This window comes from Myotis nattereri, assembly GCF_964212035.1.
Source record: "Myotis nattereri genome assembly, chromosome: 12".
Taxonomy (NCBI): Eukaryota; Metazoa; Chordata; class Mammalia; order Chiroptera; family Vespertilionidae; genus Myotis; species Myotis nattereri.
The window spans coordinates 40,296,401-40,316,210 of record NC_138087.1 but is presented as its reverse complement, the minus strand read 5'-3'; the positions used below and the strand labels follow the sequence as shown (position 1 = coordinate 40,316,210).

General features: G+C 45.6%; 1 protein-coding gene across 2 annotated transcripts in view; it reads left to right on the top strand.

The window, feature by feature from the left end:
- Positions 1-19,810, top strand: part of KLF9 (KLF transcription factor 9) — a 30,634-nt gene that overhangs the window by 3,226 nt on the left and 7,598 nt on the right. The window contains exon 2 of one of the 2 annotated variants that reach the window (XM_081103883.1): positions 428-1,982. The exons of the other annotated variant lie outside the window; for it this stretch is intronic. Within the exon in view, the coding sequence (XP_080960009.1) occupies positions 428-549 (122 nt within the window). The 3' untranslated portion in view covers positions 550-1,982. Of the gene's footprint in view, positions 1-427; positions 1,983-19,810 lie in introns of those variants that run through there. 2 annotated transcript variants of the gene reach the window in all.

Below are 19,810 nucleotides of genomic sequence, written 5' to 3'. Positions count from 1 at the left end.
TTAGCGGCGCCTCCCTCTCCCACCGACCTCTGGGGCTGGTTAACCTTTGGCCTGGTAGCGTTCCCGGGCGGCGAGGACACCACACTGAGCCCGGAGGGTGCAAACATTTTGGATGAGATGCTGTTTAACTCTTTAAATAGTTGGGCCGTGTCGACACGGGCAACTCACTCCCCTTAATTGCCCCCAGCCTCGGGGAGCCTTGGGGAGCCTCGGAGAGCGTGCAGCTGGCGGGCGGAGTGAGTGCTGGGTGCGAGCCTCGGCGCCCGGCTTCGCGGGAAGTGGTGCTGCCCCGCCCCCAGGACTCCCGCACCCGGCGATGTTGGGGCCACCCTCCCTGAGCAGAGGCTGGCGGGGGTGGGGGTGGGGGTGGGGGTGAGGGGAGAGCCAAATGGCGTACCTTTTATTTGATTCTCTTGTGGGATTGCAGGGAAGTGGCCCAAAACCTGGGAGAAGCGGCACTCTTTACGTGGATGGAACCCTTTAAGGATGACTAAGGACTCGTTTAGCTGTATGCCTGCTACTTTTCAGGGATTGCCAAGGTGGTTTTAAATTTGGCCAAGAGTCCCCAGAGAGGTTTAAAAGAACACTGCTTCAGGCAGCAAGAGGAGGTTGATCAAGGAATGGTTGGTGGGTTAACTTCATGACTGGTTAGCCTCTTTGATGAGGGAGGTTTCAGAGCTGATTTCCTCCCCCCTCCCTCCCCCCCACGTGACTTAGGGTTCACCCTCCACCCTGAACTGAGCAGTTCGGGAGGAGGAGGTGTGGTCCTTGCTGGAGGTCATGGCTGGATAATGACTGTTGAAACGTTCTGGAGGCCCCAAGGAATGGTCTCTCCGAGGGAGAGCAAAGGGCAGGGCTGGCCGGGTGAATGTGGCTAAAAAGACATCTTGCGGGATAAAAATGGGCTTTGGAGGCTGGGGTCAGCCGGTTCTGTTGGTTCTGCGGAACGTCCTGAGAAAGTGGGGAAGCGCCGACACTTGGCCATGCTGCCTCACCGTCTGTAGGGAGGTTCCTTTACTGCTGCTGTTCTGACGAGGAAGCACGGGGCTTGGTCTTCCCAGGCAGCGCCTTTCCCCTCTGTCCTGACACCACTTTTAGAAGGTTGTCGGTTCTATGTAATTTTTTGGCACTTTTAAGATCAGGCCCCGGGCCTGTGGTTTTTAAAGTGATAATTGGTTGATTCTGTTTTATTTTGCTTTTTAAAAGAAAGGCTACATATCTGCATCTCGTATTTTACTTCCTTTGCAAAATGCTCCTTGTGGAGCTGGCTGCTGGCACAGGAGTAAAACAGTTTCTCCTTCGTGGTTCATGCAACATCAGGTCCTGTTTTGGAGTTGTCATCTAGGCTGCCTTAAAACAGCACATTTTAAAGTTCGCATCTATATGGCTGTTGACAGACACGTGCCTGAATTGGGGGATGTGACCTTTAATGTGGCTTGGCGGGGGTGAAAGTGGGGTGTATTAACCGAGGGTGTTGCTCACCGACAGCTGTTCGGCGGGCCTGGCTGTGTCAGCCATGTTCCCGGAGTTCGGTTGTTCCCATGGACACCCACTCCACCTTGAGCAAAGGCACGCTCTCCTTCAGGGAGCTCCCAGTTGGGGAGGCCCGCAGTGCTTCTGTGGGAGCTACCTGAGTCTACCCGACCCGGGGGAAAAAAAGATTTCCAACCTTCTGGACCATTCGGCTCAGTGATTTTCTCAGGCATTTATAGAAATGGCTGCTTATGTGTGCATGCATGTGTGGTGCTCTTTAATTCTCCCTACGACAAGTCAGCTCAGCTGTTTCAGGAGAACCTTTCACACAGTCAGGAGTGGAAAACGGAGTGAAATGTTAGTCCTGTTTTAAATGCTACAGCCAGTCTTCTGAAACTAGTGATATGGTGATTGCAGGTGTCTTGTTTATGTTCTGGAGCTCTGTAATACTAGGACATGGTAGAACAAAACCTCAGCATCTAAATATGGTCAGAGGGTACTCCTGCTTTAAAAAAAAAAAAAAAAAAAAAAGACTTGTAGGAGTTTCCTGCATTCCCAAGTTTCAGATGCAGCTTCCAGTTAGATTGTCAGTGGGGTGGGTAAGGAGCTCCCTGATGGTCCTTCTGCTGGTATTACTGGTAAATCCAGAAGGTGGATGGGAGATAGGGTTGGAATGTCTGCATTCTGTGAAGGTTGTAAGAGCTAAAATTCCAGCCACACCCCCTGCTCCCTGTGGCCCAGCAACAATCCCTGAGGCTGCTTGCTCGCCTATAGAGCCTCCTACTGCTGCCACTTCCGTAGAACCACAGGCATATAAGTTGAGTCATTTAAATAAAATTGCATTTAATTCAGTACAGGTATACCGTTCTAAGAGAAGAGATGCTTTTGAGGTAGCTGAGCTGCGCTCTGATTTGTCCTATGGTTCCCCAGTTGTGAGACCTTAAGCAAGTTACTGGATTTCAGAGTTTGCAAGGCCTGTGGCTGAATTTGCTTTGCATATCTGTTTGCCTTGGCCAGCACATGGTTTAAGAAACTTAATTAGTTACCAGTATCTAAAAATCAGAGGATTTCGGCACGAATCCAGATTTCTGGCTTCTCTGGAAAAATCGAACGATCTGGCAATACTGGGCCTGAATTCCTGCTTAGCAACAATTGGCTTGAGCTGATCTTTTTATGGGGCAGTACCCCTTGTTTTAATCATTTACATCTTCTCTGTTGGCATTTAAGTTTACAAACTCTGCTTCATTCGAGCCTGTTATTCCACAAAACGGTAATATCACAGAGAAAAGGTTCTTGTACAAAGATAAGATAGTATCGATAAAGCACTTAATAGGATTCCACACATAGTAGTCCCGCAAGAAATGCTGGGTCTTCCAGTTTGTGTGCTTAGGGGTCTTCAAAATTAGGAAACAGGATAAAGTTTTTAAAAATTGTATGTTAGCTTCCATTTTCTGATACTATGCTCAATTTGTTTTTCTTCAGCCTCTAGGTCAGTTATCTTCTCAGGTGATGTACCTCTAAAGGTTAAGCAGTGGATCCATGGTTAATCTGAAAAAAAAGTACAACAAATACACTCCTTTCCCAGACATTTTAGACACTTTGTAATGTTTCATATGAACAATTAGACATGTTGGAGTACTTGGCCTGAAAACATATCGAGCATATTATCTGAAAATGCAACCAGTGTTTAGTTGATCTTGGCACACCACCACAGATCCACACCCAGGTCACTGCCCACCCCCCCACCCCCCCCGCCTCCCCACAGTCCCCACATCCACACACATACTCCCCAACCTCCCAGCATATACCTCAAACTAGCCTCCACAAACATCCACTCAAACCCACTTACCCCCCATACCTACTCCTTGTACCTGTGTCCCTTCAACCCTCCCACGGGCACTTATAAAAAGTTTACCCCATCCTGGCTGAGTGGCTCAGTTCATTGGAGTGTCATTCCATACACCAAAGTTGGTGGTATCCTGGTCAGGGCAAATGCCTAAGTTTCGGGTTTGATCCCTGATCTGGGTGTTTATGGTAGGCAACTGATCCATGTTTCTCACATCAATATTTCTCTCTCTTATTCCTCTCTCTAAAATCAATAAAAACAACACCACCACCCAGCCCTGGGCAGTGTGTTCAGTGGTTAGTGTGAAGGCAGGCACACTGAAAGGTCGTGGGTTCGATTCCTGGTCAAGGGAAGTACCTGGGTTGCAGGTCAATCCCCAGCTTGGTCGCGGGCAGCCATCAATGCCTCTCACATTGATGTTTCACCATCTCTCTTGTCTCTTCCTCTCCCTTCCACTCTCTTTAAAAATCAATGGAAAAATATCCTCAGGTGAGGATTTTAAGAAAATGTTATCCTGATATTGTGGTCACCCTGTACATAGAATATACATATGTTGGGGGTGGGGAGTATCTTTGGGGGAAAGAAAACTACAAAACTCCAGGTCAGAAGTCATTAGAACTGCCTGATGTGGAGTCACACTAGGTTGACATCTCAATGATAGAAACCTTAGGCCTTATTTCCAAGCCAGGTGCAATTTTACTCTCTTTGGTGGGACTTAAGTCATCTGTCCTCTCTTGGTGACAACAGGTTGAGCTTGATAACACTGTTTACAGGATTCTGAAAATTGGAAAGCCCCAAATCCCAGCCATCACACTCCAGTTCTGCAGAAAAAAAATTTTTTAAACTTTTTTTTTTTTTTAAGTAGGGCAGAAGGAAGTTTATGTGCAACAAGGAGAGACAAGAGCTGTAAACACCCCAAGAGTGGCTGCTTCTGTTTCTCCTTAACGCTGTCTGAACATTTCCCTGCAATATTTTAGACTATCTGGCTGAAGGGACCTGAGTACCCCCCACCGTGGCAGTTCTCTGCCAATATGGGAAATAGATTTTCTGGCCTCTCTAGGAATGTCCAACTCAAACTCTGCTGGGATGTTCCTTCCCTGAGACTAAAGTTTGTAGATTTTGCTTCTCTATGCCAGGCTTGCTCTGTACCTCCTGTACTCTTCTCCCTTAATTACTGCTAGAACCTTTAGAGTCAAGGGTTTGGTTCAGGAGAATCTAGTGCCATCAAAGGTGTGAGAAGGACCCACTTAACACTGCCCGGGAGGCAGGGGTTCAGGAACAGGGCAAGGTCTTAACTGTGGCCACAGCCCTAGGCCAGGAGCCCTATCTCAGAAGTGGGCTACAGGCAGCCCATTAACTAGCCCCTGCCCAGTCTTTACCACCTTCTCTCCTCATGACATTCTCTCTGATCCATCCCTCTTTACAGAGGACTTCCTAAAGTGACCTGGAATGGTATTTCATAGCCTGACATCCTTCACCCAAGATAGATTTACAGCTAAGCCTGGGTGGGGCTTAAACAGATAGGTTTGTGTTTGTTTGTTTGTTAATCCTCACCCGAGGATGTTTTTCCATTGATTTTTAGAGAGATTGGAAGGTAGGGGGAGACAAGAGAGAGAGAGAGAGATGTGAGAGAGATGCATTAATTGGTTGCCTCCCTCACCTGCCCTGACCAGCGCTGGGTTCGAGCCTGCAACTGAGGTATGTGGCTGGAATCGAACCCAAGATCCTTCAGTCTGTGGCTCGATGTTCTACCCACCGAGCAAAACCGGCCAGGGCTACAGATAGTCTTTCTACCTTTTTTTTTTTTCTATTTTCTCTCCCTTAAGGAGACGTTAGACACTTTTTCCCATAAATGTTCTCCCCCATTACATTTCAGTATATTGTAGAGCCATCAATATACTGTGCCCCTTTAGAAGGCCACAAACCACTGTAATAGATGAGAATTTTTTCACCTGCCCAAGATCTAATTTTTGGCCCCTTAGGGGCAATAACACCCCCGACACCCTCTCCCCCCCCTCCCCCACACACAGTCTCATGTATCCATATATTTTTTCCAGTAGGAAAAAATAAAAATCTACATTCGAGAAGAGAGCAAAGGGTTTGCACTTGGTCTCTAGCTGCATAGGATGATGGTTTCTAAGGACTGCAAGGATGTCTGAGGCAGCGGTTGCGAACCTGTGGGTCGCTCTTTCACAGGGGTTGCCTAAGGCCATCGGAAAACACATATATAATTACATATTGTTTTTGGGATTAATCACTATGCTTTAGTTATGTTTAATTTGTAACAATGAAAATACATCCTGCATGTCAGATATTTACATTACGATTCATAACAGTAGCAAAATTACAGTTATGAAGTAGCAACAAAAATAATTTTATGGTTGGGGGTCACCACAACATGAGGAACTGTATTAAAGGGTCGCGGCATTAGGAAGGTTGAGAACCACTTCCCTAAGGGATTGCTCTTGGTTTTCCAACAAGAGGTTAAAATTCCCTTGATTCCAAGGAAAGATGGCCCAGCCCACTGTTGGAATCTCACCCAGTGGATGAAGGACTGCGGGGGGTGTGGGGGGGGGTTGGGGGGGGGACGGGACACAGAGGTGGGAGGGACCAGCTGCTTGGCCTCACTTCCCCTGCCCATCATCTGCCATCTAGCTGCCCCAGCAAAGAGAAAGTGGGGTTGCCTAGAAGAGCTTCAGCTGCTGGCAGGATTGCTGTTTCACAACAGAAAATACAAGTGGAGTAGAAATTACAGAGAAAAAACATCGTTTTCCTTGATTTTCCTCGAAAATCTTCTGTGAGTAGTGGGGAGAAGAGAGAGGGAAGGGGTGAAAGTGGGGCCCAGGTTAAGGAGGGAGATACCAGAGTAAATATGTTGTGATGTTTTGATGGTAACACCCCATTACTTTCAGAGGCAAAGATGTCACCTGAGGGAAATGAATTCTTAGACTCTGAACATGAGGGTCAGATTTACGTTCCCGTCTCCATTGTTGATGCTTATCCAGCGAACATCTGTGAGAAATTCCCAGACTGAACTTCCCAGGGAGAAACATTAGAGGACAGACCGGGAAAGTGGCTGGCAATGGTCTTCCTTAATAAGTTCATTGAGAAGGAAAGTGGGTGGACGATTTCCCAGCACTTACTTTCAGTAGCCCCTCAAACAACTTGACAAGCCCTGGTTAGAGTAGGCTTTCCAACCCACCCATGTGATTTTTGAAAGCCTGGTGATCATTAGCATTCTTGATTAAAAAAAAAACAACCCCAAAACACCACAGCATCATCATTTTAATTAGTCTTGACTTCCAAATTTTCTGGGTCCCTCCGCCCCCCTTGGCTGTTCTCAGGCTTGGAGAAAAAGCTTGCAGCATTCCAGGCCTTTGCTGCTTAAATCCTCCCCCACATCCGACCCTCCCACCTTTTCCTAATGTTTCTCCAGCAGGCCCAGCTCCCACTGAAGAGCGTAAATTAGCGCCTAGTAATGGTACAAAGGCACTTTCTGTTTCTATGCAACACACGCAAAAAGGAGGGGCAACAGGCAGAAGAAGAAAAACACCCCACAGACAGTGAAAAAGGAATGGGATCCTCTGCTGTGGTCTCTGCGCAATCCTGCCTCTCGCTCCTCCCCACGTCTGATGGCAAGTTAGTCACAGGCCTGGGCCTGACGGAGAGCACTTGGCGGCAGCAGTTGGTATCAAAAGAATAGAATTTGGAGGTTGGAATTGACCTTGAGAGGTCATCGCATCCATCATCTTGTCTCTAAAAAAGCAGATGCCACCCTCTCAGATAGATGGGGATTGTTCCGGTTAATCATTTCAAGGGCCCTGGCTAGTTTGGTAGTGCACCCCCAGGGTTCCGAAGCCGACTCTGCCTTGACCAGCATGTGACTTTGGACATAGCACTGACTGCCCTGAGCCCCAGTGTCCTCAGCAGCTCAGTGAGGGCCCCAGGCACTCCAGAGGGCGGAGCTAAAGGCCCAGAGTCAGGCCCAGTTCTTTGATTTGAATGCTTTTCCAGCATGGTCTCCTGAGGATTTCAATTTGTGGTAAACTTGTTGTTGTTGTTTAATTTAACCTTGGTTTAAAGATCTGCTTTGAATTAACCAAATTAACTGAGTAAAAGGGCAGCCGTGGAGTCAGCGCTGGACCTCTGCCCTGTTATTATGTATTATATATTCTGTGAAACCGCGCACAGCCCGGTGCCTGGGAGATTTCCTACTCCTCCCTTCCTGGAGCCCTCCTGAAACTTTAATACCTTTTTGGTGCCTTAAGGACCAGAGTAAACATTTGTTTTAGCCAGGCCTCAAGCCGTCCCTTCAGCAAATAATAGGACTCACATTATTCATAGAGAAGGCCTTCCCCACGGAAGGAGTCAGGTGCATCCATTTTTTATGCGTGGGATATTCCGAGGCATTTCTTTCCCTTCGTGCTTACAGCCCTTGTTTATGACGGTGTGCCCGCAGGCTTCCCTTTCAATCTCCGTCTGTCATGACCTGTGTTAGCGTTTGGAATCCTGAGGTGAGAACTGATTATCTGGATCTGGAATCTAAAGGTTCTAGAGCTGCAAGAACCAGTTCGCTCTCCATCTAAGCCCAAGGCCTTTGAATGTTTTTCTTTTAATGAAATTGAGAATGATCACAAATTTGAACAGGAGAATGGAATTCATCCCTGATGGATCGATCCTTTTTTAAAAAGTGAGGACAGCTTCAGATAGTTTGGCTCAGTGGATGCAGCAATGATCAGCGGACTGAAGGGTCCGGGTTCCATTCTGGTCAAGGGCATGTGGTTGCAGGCTCCATCCCAGGGCACATGTGGGAGGCAACCAATTGATGTGTCTCTCTGACATCGATGTGTCTCTTTCCCTACCTTCCACTCTCTCTAAGAATCAATGGAAAGATGAGGATTAACAAAAATAAAATAAAATAAAAATTGAGGACATTATTGAAATAGATTAAAGTAAAGAGATGGGAGCTTAAGCCATACAAAATTAATGACAAGGATCTGACATGCAGGCATTAGTAGTATTTGAATTAAACAAACTTTGAACATTTTTCCATGTTTGAAAACCGCAAAGCGAGTCTCTGTGGTTTTGGAAGTGAGTAAGTACCTCCTGGAGCAGCTGACTTGAACCGAAGTGGGAACCAAAGGGGCAGACAGAGGAACAAAAATCTTGCCTGAGAATCATAGACATTTCAGACCTGGAAGAAACCATACTTTGTTCAAAAAGAAAGGGGGGAGAAAAGAACTTACATCTCTTCCTTCCAAGAATCCAGCTTTGTTGAGAGAGAGGCAGAAGGGAGGAGTGAAGCCTGTGATGAAGAGACCAGGCCCCTTGAAGGAACGTGCGGAGAGGCCTTTACCTGCAGTAGGAGCGGTTAGAGCAGTGGTCCCCAACCTTTCTTTGGCCGTGCCCCACCTAAGCACCTCTGAAATCCTGATGCCCCCCCCCCCCCCGTGACATATAATTCTTGTTATTCAAAAAGTGAACTCCTATTCACGGGGAGGAAGCCTAAAAGGCCATTAACTTGGTCTAAACAAGCTTCCAAAGAACGTGGCATCCATGAAAGAGAAAAATAAAAGAACGAAAGGACAGTTGAAGTACCGAGGAAGAAATCACCAAGAAATTATTACAAAAAAATATGAAGTGATGGGAGGAAATAGCAAATAAAGTTTCAAAAACATATCATAGAGAACTGAAATATATAAATATGTCACAATATATATTTATATACTGTATTTGAGGCCCCTAGAACCATAAGAAATGCAAAAAAATCACTGTTAATCAATCATTCTCGAATTGCCCCCCCCTTAAAAATCAAATTGCCCTCCTGTGGGGCCTGTGCCCCACGTTGGGAACCACTGGGTTAGAGCATGGACTTTCCAAAGGCCCCTCCAAGAACCTTGTGTTCAAATCCTGCCTCTGCCACTCTAATGATGAGAACTTTTTGAGCCTCAGTTTTTCCATCTGTAAAATGGAGTTCAATTCATTTTATACTTGGGTTTGTTATAAGACTTAATTCAAATGAGTTATTTAAAGCATTTAGAACAGTGTCCCCATTTATTATAATTTATAAATTATATTTATAATATTTATGAATATTGTAATTTTTTAAAAAATTAACGTGTTGCTCAGAAAGCCCTTGTTTCTAGAATTTTTGTTTAAAATTCCAGATTAATCCAGCAGCAGCTCATTCATTTAAATAATAATTATTTATTGAGTGACTATTACATATAAAGAGCTGTGTTAGATATTGGTAGCAGGCACTGTGAATGTTGTGAGTGAATAATAGTAGTAATAACAGTAATAAGGTAAATTATGAATATTAGTAGTACTATTAATAGTAATAGTAATAATAGTACTAAGAACAGTAACATCTACCATTTATTATATGTCAAGTTCCAAGCCAAATAGTTGACATACTTTGTCACATTTAAACTCACAGAAGTCCTATGAGATAGGAAGGTACTCTTATTCTCATTTTATAGGAGTTAGACTTGGAGTTAGTTAACTTAGCCCAAGGTTACTCTGGAACTTTCCTAGTTTGTTTCTAGGTGGTTGGAGTCGTGTATGTATGGTGGTTGGCCTGGACCTCTTGGGTTTCTGCCAGTGGGAAAAGACCCTGCGTTTTGCATGGCTCTCTTGGATTTGGCTCTAAAGCTACCATTCTTTAGCTCTCTACTCTTGTGTTCTAACTCTGGTTTGTGGTTAGTTTTTATGAACCTTAGTTAGGAATATCTGTAGAAATCTTTGACTTGGATCAAACCTGTCCTGTCTTTTCCAATAGTTATCCAGAATCTACTTCCTTCCCGTTGAAAAAGACCCTAGTTCTGGGCACATAGCTGTCTTAGTCAGGACCCTTGGTTGTAAGCAACAGAAACCAATCTTGGACTGGCTTAATAAAAATAGAACTTTATTGGTTCGGATTACCAACACATCTGGAGTAGCTCTGGTTGTAGGTATCTCTAGATACAGGTACTCAGTGTCTGCCTCTCTCCCCGGCTCAGCTTTGCTGGTTTTTGCTTTGGCTTCATTCAGGGGCAGGCTGTCTCCGAATGGCAGTAAGATGGCTGACGGCAGTTCCAGACTCCCATCCTCTCAATGCCGACAGTTCCCCTTTCCTAATGATCCCAGCAAAGTCCCGGGCTTCACGCTCCATACCTGAGTTAGAATGTTGTGCCTTTCTCTGAACTCAACCACTGTGGCACGGATGGGTCACATGCAACGTCTGGGGTTGTGGGGTCACCTCTGGAGTTGCGCCGACTCAGAGTGAGGAAGGTGTGGTTTCTAAAAGGAAATTTGAGGTGTGCTGTTTATTACCCCAAAGAGGCAGTGGATGCCAGACAAAACCGACAGCCAATCACTCTATCTGCCCATTTAGAATTACAAGCAGGATGTTCCAAAGAGCAGATTTTGACCAAATGAGAGACAGATGAGTATGACATTGTCTCTCCATATTTTTCTTCCCTTTGACGAGAAAGGGCTCTGACTTGTCTCTGGAGTTCAGCCTAAAGTTGGGCCACCAGTGCTGGGCTGAATCGTCTTAGTAAACATAGAGGATTTCAACATGTATGTCTTGTGCTCAGGCTCATCACTATAGGCCTACTTCAGAGGGGTTCTGGAAGCCAGTACCCAGAGCCTCACCGGGAACAAGTGTAACAGCAGCCGTGTGATCAGTGGTGCCATTCACTTGGCCTTAATTCCGATCGTCTGTCCATTTTAATGCCCAGAACGGCTGTCACCCTCTGTGCTAATAGATAAAGGCCTCATCTTTATAAAGATGAGCTGTTTATTTGGCAAAGCCCGCTGGGATTCAGAAGTCTATTTAGTTGTGCGTAATGCCCAACAAAAACACCGTAATAAATCATAAGGGGCACAAATTAGATCTTCAAAAACACATCAAAATGACTGAAATCCCCGTGCTGCCGTAATTCCACAGCAGTTTTGTACCGTTGCCGTTTCAACGAAAACAAGCAGCGTGACAACCAGACAGCTGGCTTCCCCTCTCTCGTGTTGCAAATCACGCCCATGGCCAGGCACAAAATGCCTGTCTGGTGAGCATTATCCCACTGAGGCGGAGCTTCCCAGCATGAAAGAAACACGGGATGTGCCCCTCCAACCTGAGTCATTTTCTCTCAGTGTCCTGCTTGCCGAGAAATGTCGAAACACTGCCCAGGAATGCCTGCTCAGGGAGAGCTGGGGGCGTCAGGCAGGGGGCAGTTTGGTGATGGTTGGATGCTCAGACCTGCCATTTTTTGTGGTCAACAGTGACAGGCGCCAGGCAATACTAATTAGTGGCTCGCTTCATTAAGGCTTGACACACTATTTGACAGTGGCCTCTGTGAGGAAGACCTATGGTCATCACAGCCTTCCTCTGGTGCCAGCTGTATACAGAGGGTAAGCCCAGAGAGGGAAAGCTAGAAACACGTGCTGGTGGAGCATCACTAGTGACGGAGTGCAGGCAGGTGGACCGGCCGGCAGGTGGAGTGGGCATTCATTAACCAGGCACCAGTCTCCTCTCCGGTACTTGCCTCTTTTGCCCACTGTCTTTTCTGAGCCAAAGGCTTCGGCTTTCTGGAGAGCAGCTGTCCCCAGACTGGAAGCTGTGGGCGCTACACATAATCTTACCCAAGTGCACAAATGGAGAGGTTAACCTTGTGTTCACTAAAGATGCCAAAAGTCTCCGTGGCCCTTGCAAAGCTGCTATGCCTGTTGCGTAAGAACTTCCCAGTCACGAGCCTGGGTGTGCAAAGAGTAAGCTGCACGTAACCAGACTGAGTTTTCAGGCCCCTTCCCCCCCTCCCATTTCTGCTGTGAATGCAAGAACTTTTCCTTGGCAATTCAGGGTCTCTCGGTCCTCTTTTGGGTGCCGTTTGCAAAATCAGAGTTCTCTCTCCCTCCCCCTTTGCCTTTCTTTTCCCTGGGTAGCAATCTATTACTTGTTAGGCAAGAGGCTCACCTCTGATTCTGGCATCATGGGAGAGTTGTCCGTGTTGCATGCCATCCTTCGACATGGTGGTCTCCCCTGGGGCGCCATGCACCAGCGGGGGCCCGGGTTCTGACATGCTGACCTCCCCCCCTGGAGAGGGCCTCTGCGCAGTGGCTCCAGGTGTCAGATCCTGTCCTCTGTGACTCAGTCCTCCTGTGGCCTTTTCCCAAGTGCTTGGTCTTGGGCTCAGGAACACACAGAACAGACATTTGGCCCGGCCGGCGTGGCTCAGTGGCTGAGTGTTGACCTATAAACCAGGAGGTTACAGTTTGAATCCCCATCGGGGCACATGCCCCAGTTGCGGGGCTCTGTCCCTAGTGTGGGGCGTGCAGGAGGCAGCTGATCAGTGATTCTCTCCCATCGTTGATGTTTCTATCTCTCTCTCCCTCTCCCCTCCTCTCTGAAATCAATAAGGATATATTTTTTTTAAAAAAAAGACATTTGGAAGGGTGCGGAGCTGAGAGGCATACACTGGGACCCTTCTCTCAGCGGGGCAACCCAACTCCTCTCACTGAGTCATTGTGGGGACTCCCCTGGAGGGGCTGTACTGGCTCTGGACATGCTGTGGGCAGGTGGCAGTGGCCGCTCCTCTGGGACTGTCCAAGCCTGTTTATGAAAGGAGAGAGAAAATGCCAGGCTCCTCTTAGAGACCTTTGCATCTGTTCTCTACACACAGCCCCTCTAATCTCTCTTTCCCTACAGCCCAGGTCTTGGCAGGAAACTCCGGCCAATCAAGAGAGCTTCAGCACTTCCGGGTCTCCTTTACATTTTTAAAACTCTATTTTGAAATTTAAAGCTCAACAGCAACTTATTTGTTACAAACTGTCTCTGCCCGCCCCAAGGCCGTGCGTCTGGGAAGTAAGAGAATCAGGAAAACATGCCCTAAAAGGCTCTCTCTACACCTAGGTAGGGCCTTCTCGCTCCTTTCACTTCTACTCCTTGTTTTGTGCCCAAACTGAAGGAGGATTTGACAGCTGGTTCCGATCTGAGGGTGTCCTTGGGGACATCACCTGCCCTCTGAGTCGGCTTTATCTGAAACAGGACAGTTTTGAATTCGATGGTCATAAAAATCACCCAAAATGCAAAGATTCTAACAATCTGTGTCCTCAGGATCGTTTTGCCATCAAACACGTATATCCGTTCCTTGCTTAGTGCCTGGTAGGTTTGTTTATTATTTCTCTTTTTTACAAATAACTGGGAAGAAGCATCGTCCGTAGTCTGGGATGGCAGGAAGAAGGTGGGCATGGGAATCAGCTAATCTGGGCCTGGGCCTGGCCGTGTGGCTGTGAGGAGGTCACTTCACCTCTTTGCTGGTTCCGAGTCGCTGAGATGGGGGCCATGTAACTGAGACACCAAGACATGCCTCTAGCCGGGTTGAGAGCCTAAAGAGTCAAGAATCTATTGTCTGCCATCTTTCTCCTAGGTCCCAGCCCAGGAGCTGCCTCACGGATCAGCAGAGGTTGGGGGCGCGTACTAGCAGTACTCGGACAGGCTTGCTTCCTGGACAGCATGCTCCAGTGAGGAAGTGCTGGGTGACAGGTTACAGACACACACCCACTTCCCGGTGCAGAACCTGAAGTATGGGCCAGCTGCCTTCCACAGATAAACACGGCCGGGAAGGAAAATCACACATCCAAACCCTATAGTGACTCTGTTGTATCAACACATACCATATAAAGGGAAGCCAGATCACAGGAGGGGGTCAGAGGGGGGCCGAGAGCAAATGGGATTACGATGGGATGGCATTCAGACAGGATTACTCTTCCAAAGCTTATCAAGTGTTTTCATTTTTCCAGAACATCTCCATGTGTAGGTGGTAATATTTTGGGCAAACAGGAAGGCTTTGATTTCTCGATATTTTTAGTCCAGTAGGAATTGGAGTGATTTACGTAGGGAAATGCAGAATTGCCTGTACCCATAGATGGCCTACATACCTCCTCAATCGAGTGTGTGGGTGCGTCTGCGCTTGAGAGTAATGGAATTGAAAAGTAAAGCAAAGGCTCACATTTTGTTCCTGCAAGTCAACGTCGCTTTGCTGTAGGTAATGAGGACAGAAGATAATGGACAAGGGTCACCGAAGGCCTGGGGTCAGGGCAGTGTGTGTGTGTGTGTGTGTGTGTGTGTGTGTGTGTGGACATGGGCCTCCCCATCCTCATCCGTGAGGAATGCTGTGTTGGTTTGGCTTTCTGCATCTGCACGCTCTTGTCCCCAGCTTCCTAAAGGGGACACTCCTAGGTGGGGCAGCCCTGCTGTTCCTGTCTGTGTGACTCCGTATCTGAAGGGAGATTCCTGTCTGTGCTATGGGCCATTTTCCTTTCACATATAGAAAAAGGAGGAGCGGGGGAGGTGGAGGAGGAGTGAGAAAACAGATGTAGCTTGTTCTGAAAGTTTCTCACTTTCTAACAATTTATTTGAGAAAGACACAGAATGATGCCTCTCCTTTCTGTGGTCTTTTTTTTTTTTCTCTTTATTTTTTAATATATTTTTTCTCTCTTTATTGATTAAGGTATTACATATGTGTGCTTATCCCCCCATGGCCCCTCCCCCACCCCCCACCCCCCCCACACACACACTCATGCCCTCACCCCCCTGGTGTCTGTGTCCCTTGGTTAGGCTTATATGTATGCATACAAGTCCTTTGGTTGATCCTTTCTTTGGTTTGAACACTGGAGAGTCCCAGCAATTTCTCAATAGAAAGTAAATCCTCTCCATTCCCCACAATTACATAAGCCATTCATGGGAAAATTTAAACTCGGGCACGCCATTGTTTCCTTTGTTTTCTGTAAGACTTTTTTCCTGACTTTTTCTCATTATAAATTTGTACTTACTGTTTTAAAAAATTAGAAAATATAGGGGTAAATTACAGAAAGAAGTTACTCTTTGTCCCCTTACCTGTAGAAAACTGCTGTTCACAATTTGTATATTTTCCCCCAGGATTTTCTCTCTCCATACATGTCCACATATGTACATGGCAGACTGTACTCTTTTCACTCAGCAATGTACTGCTAACATCTTTCCATTTCATTGTCACAACCTAGTACCTTTCTAACAGGTACGTATTATTCCACTGTTTGGTTATACTTATATCTACTAAACCAGTTCTTTATTGTTACACATTTTTTTTATTTTTATTGATTTTTTTTTTTTTTTTTTTTTTTTTTTACAGAGGGGAAGGGAGAGGGTTAGAGGGTTAGAAACATCGATGAGAGAGAAACATCGATTAGCTGCCTCCTGCACAACCCCTACTGGGGATCAAGTCTGCAACCAAGGTACATGCCCTTGACCAGAATCAAACCCAGGACCCTTCAGTCCGAGGGCCGACGCTCTATCCACTGAGCCAAACCAGTTAGGGCTATTGTTACACATTTAAATTATCAAGGTTTATCTTATCCCTATATATTTTTGTGTTCCCATCTACTTATTACCAAAAACAATTCCTAGACAAATATATTGCCATCTGGCCCTGGATCAATTATAAGACCCATCTGTGCAATAGAGGGCCAATTTCCTCGTGCCTCCATCAATGATAGGTATATGAACATACTGTAACATTTTCACCAGCCTGATAAACATTTCATTGGTGTTTTAATTAGTATGTTTTGATTACTTGTGAGATTGAATATATTTTTATATATTTATTAGCCGTTAGTGTATAACTTATTTGCATCCTAAAATTTGCTCAATTTCATTAAATTGGGCTACTTATTTTGATTTGCAAGTGTCCTTTTTATATTACAGATTTTAACCTTTTGTTATATGTTGCAATTTCCTTTACTAGTTCACTCTTTTGTTCTTGAAATTTCTTTGAAATACGTTTTTTATGTATTTCAAAATTATCCATTAAATAGGATTTTGCCTTTGGTTTCAAGTTTCGAAAGTCTCTCTCCATTCCAGCATTCTAAAAATGTGCACCTATATTTTCTTTTACCCTTATAGTTTAATTCTTTTTACATTTACATATATGGCCCATTGGGAATTTATTTAAGTCAAAGGTAGAAGGTAGGGATCCAGATCTAATTTTTAAAAACCTGATGTCTATGCCATTTATCAAATTAAACATCCTTTTATTCACTGAGAAATGTCCCAACCCTGTACAGTCTGAGTTTATTTTCAGACTCGAGTCTGCTCCACTGAGTTGCTTTTTCCTGTGCTAGCATCACACCGTCTTAATTATTGCAGCTTTAATCATACATTTTAATAACTGGTGTTGCAAGTGCTCACTTATTATTATTCTAATGCAAAAGTTCCTTGGCAAGTTGAGCATACTTATTCTTGCAAATAACTTTAGAATAATTTTGTCAAGTTCAAGAACAAAGGATTTCTATGGGGTGTGTTAATTTCATAGATGAATTTGTACAGAATTGCCATATTCTCACCATTAGTGGCCAAGAGCAGGGAAATGTTCCGTTTGTTTGTTTTCTTTTAAAGTTAGGGTTTTCTTCACGCAGGTCCTGAATTTTTGTTGTTAAGCTTATCCTGACTAGCTTTGGTTAGCATATAAGAAAACCATTGCTCTTTTGTATCCTTCCTTACTCCTATGATTGCACTTTTAATTTATATTAGTTTTTCAGTTATTTATTTTGGGGTTTCCAAATAGAAAGTTGTATCGACTGAACAATTCCTATTTCACTTCCTCCTTTCACAAGTTGCTTCTTATTCTGTTATCTAGTTGCACTCACTAACACAGTGATGGCGAACCTATGACACGCGTGTCAGAGGTGACACGTGAACTCATTTTTTTGGTTTATTTTTCTTTGTTAAATGGCATTTAAATATATAAAATAAATATCAAAAATATAAATCTTTGTTTTACTATGGTTGCAAATATAAAAAAATTTCTATATGTGACATGGCACCAGAGTTAAGTTAGGGTTTTTCAAAATGCTGACACGCTGAGCTCAAAAGGTTCGCCATCACTGCACTAACATTTTCTGAACAACATTAAATGGCAGTGATGATGGGGCGGGTGTCCACCCTACTTTGAGTTTGACTTCATTTTACAATTGACCTAGCTGGGGAAAGGTTTCAGGTCTATTTTTTTTTTTATCCTTTTAAGGAACTATTTTTCTATTCTCCTGAAAGTTAAATACTATTTTGTATTTGTTAAGGCAAGAGATGTGTGTGTGTGTGGCGGGAGGGGGGGGGGGTTGCGGGTGTATTAGCCTGTTAAGATGGGGAATGATACCAATATGATTTCCTAATATCAAATTATCCTTTTATCTCTGGAATCCTATTTGCTTTCTTTGCAATAAAAAAACGGCTCTTTTTCAAGAGGCGGCCTTGATTTTGTACATCTGTGCGTAGCTATCATCCTTAATTGGCATTTTTAGAGTTCTGTTCTGAAAAGGAGGTCTAGTTCCCTTAGATTTGTTTTACTAGATTGGGTTACTTTTGCTAGAGGCAATGGAAGCTTCAGAGTTTGTATTTTTAAATTTTTTTATTTATTGGATTGGGGAGAGAGAAGAGAGGGAGAGAGTCACACACACACATCAGTGTGTTGTTTCACTTATGGATGCACACATTGGTTGACTCTTGGATGTGTCATGACTGGGGACCAAATCCACAACCTTGGTGCATTGGGATGACACTCTAGCCCACTGAGCTACCTGAACAGGGCTAGAGTTTGTGTATTTAACCTCCTTGCCTCTATTAAGGTTAGCCCATTTTAGGCACCTTCTGTGGAATTGTGAACGGAAAGGTGAGAAGAACCCGGTGGGAAAGGAGTAGTATTTTTTTTAAAATATATTTTATTGATTTTTTTACAGAGAGGAAGGGAGAGGGATAGAGAGTTAGAAACATCGATCAGCTGCCTCCTGCACACCCCCCACTGGGGCTGTGCCTGAAACCATGCCCTTGTTCGGAATCGAACCTGTGACCCTTGAATCTGCAGGCCGACGCTCTATCCGCTGAGCCAAACCGGTTAGGGCCGGGAAAGGAGTAGTATTGAGAGCATAGGCCGCCCTGACCCCAGGCCAGGACCTCAGTGGCAGCCTGTCGCAGCCCAGGGGAGCCTGGATAGGGTTGGGTGTGTCCAATGAGCTATCCCCGTACTTGTGCTCTTTCCCCCTTCAGTTGGAGGACTCAACACTGTTCATTTCAAGACCTGACTGAGAAGAATAAGCTTCACTTGGTACAGGCATACTAATCACCTGGTGGAGTGCAGGCTCCTCCTTCAAAGCAATGAGCCGTCATTTGTGCTAACTAGGCAAGCGCATAGCCGGCAGGCTCCCCTCCACTGCTCCTGAACCCACTGCAGGCCCAGGAGACTTCTGGAGGCCTGGCCTGCCTCTGCTAAGAGAGCCTTTTACCCATTTGCTGCAGGGTTCAGGAGCGGGTTTGATCAGGTTTATTTTATACTCTGAGCCGAGTCTGTCAGTGAGAGGTGCTTAGCTTGTTGCTGAAAGGGGAGGGGAGTGTCATATAAATAATGAAAGTGTGGAGAAACCTGGGCTGTTAACAGCTCTGCTCCAGTAACGCAGAGTTGATCGTGTCGCTGCCTCTGGGTGTGTTTTCCTGCGAAGGCCAGAAATAAAGCACTAGTACATGTCTGTTCCTCTTCCTTCCTCCCAGGGGGATGGTAACGCTCTCATTAATACCAAAGACAAGCTTAAATATTCTTTGATAGTTGATTCCCCGGTATGATTTCTTCGGCATGAAGAAGGCTGCGACCATTCTTTTGGGGGCCTCAGCACTGAGCTGAAAGAAAGGACCGGACTTGGTCTCCCTCTGGCTGCAGGATGCAGGTCACCCCATTGTCACTCAGGCCTCCTTCTGTGCACATCATCTCTGGTCCTGTTCTGTCCGAGATTCTGTTCCTTCTCTAAAGATGATTTCCCCATTCCATACTTGTTTAGGTCTGAAGCGTGTATCATTTCCCAGATGATACCTTGTTAGTGTCTGTCATTGACGAGCATGCTGAAATGTATCCCATAGTAGGTTGCATGCAAACTCTGGGGGGTCAAAGCTGGGCGATGTTAAAGGGCTCCCAGTTCTAAGTCCCAGGAAGGACCCAGGTCCCTTGCCAGACCCTGCCTGGCCAGCACAACGCGTCATGGAGGGTTGAACTGAATGCCTTTCGTAGGGAAAAGCCCTTTCCAGTTGGCCCTGGATCCCACCCTGACCCTTGATCTCACACGCCTGGCATTTCGCCCGTTCTTATTGTGTGTCTGGCTCCTGAAGACATTTGGATTTACACCAGGTGCAAGTTCACATCTTCAGATGGAGATGAGGGGTCAGTCAGCTTCCTGTAAAGGACCCGGCAGTAAATATTCTCTGCTCTGTGAGCCACACGATCCCTGTCGCAACTCCTCAACCCTGCGTTGTCGTGGAGACGCAGCTGTGGATGATACACACACGAGCCTGGCTGGTTCCCAGTTCAGCTTTGTATGTGGATGTGAACTGCATATAACTCTCTCCTGTGACACAATATTATTCTTTTGATTCCCCACCCCCCCGAACCATTTGGTAAAAAGCAAATCTAAGAATGGTGTTTAGACCGTTCTTAGCTG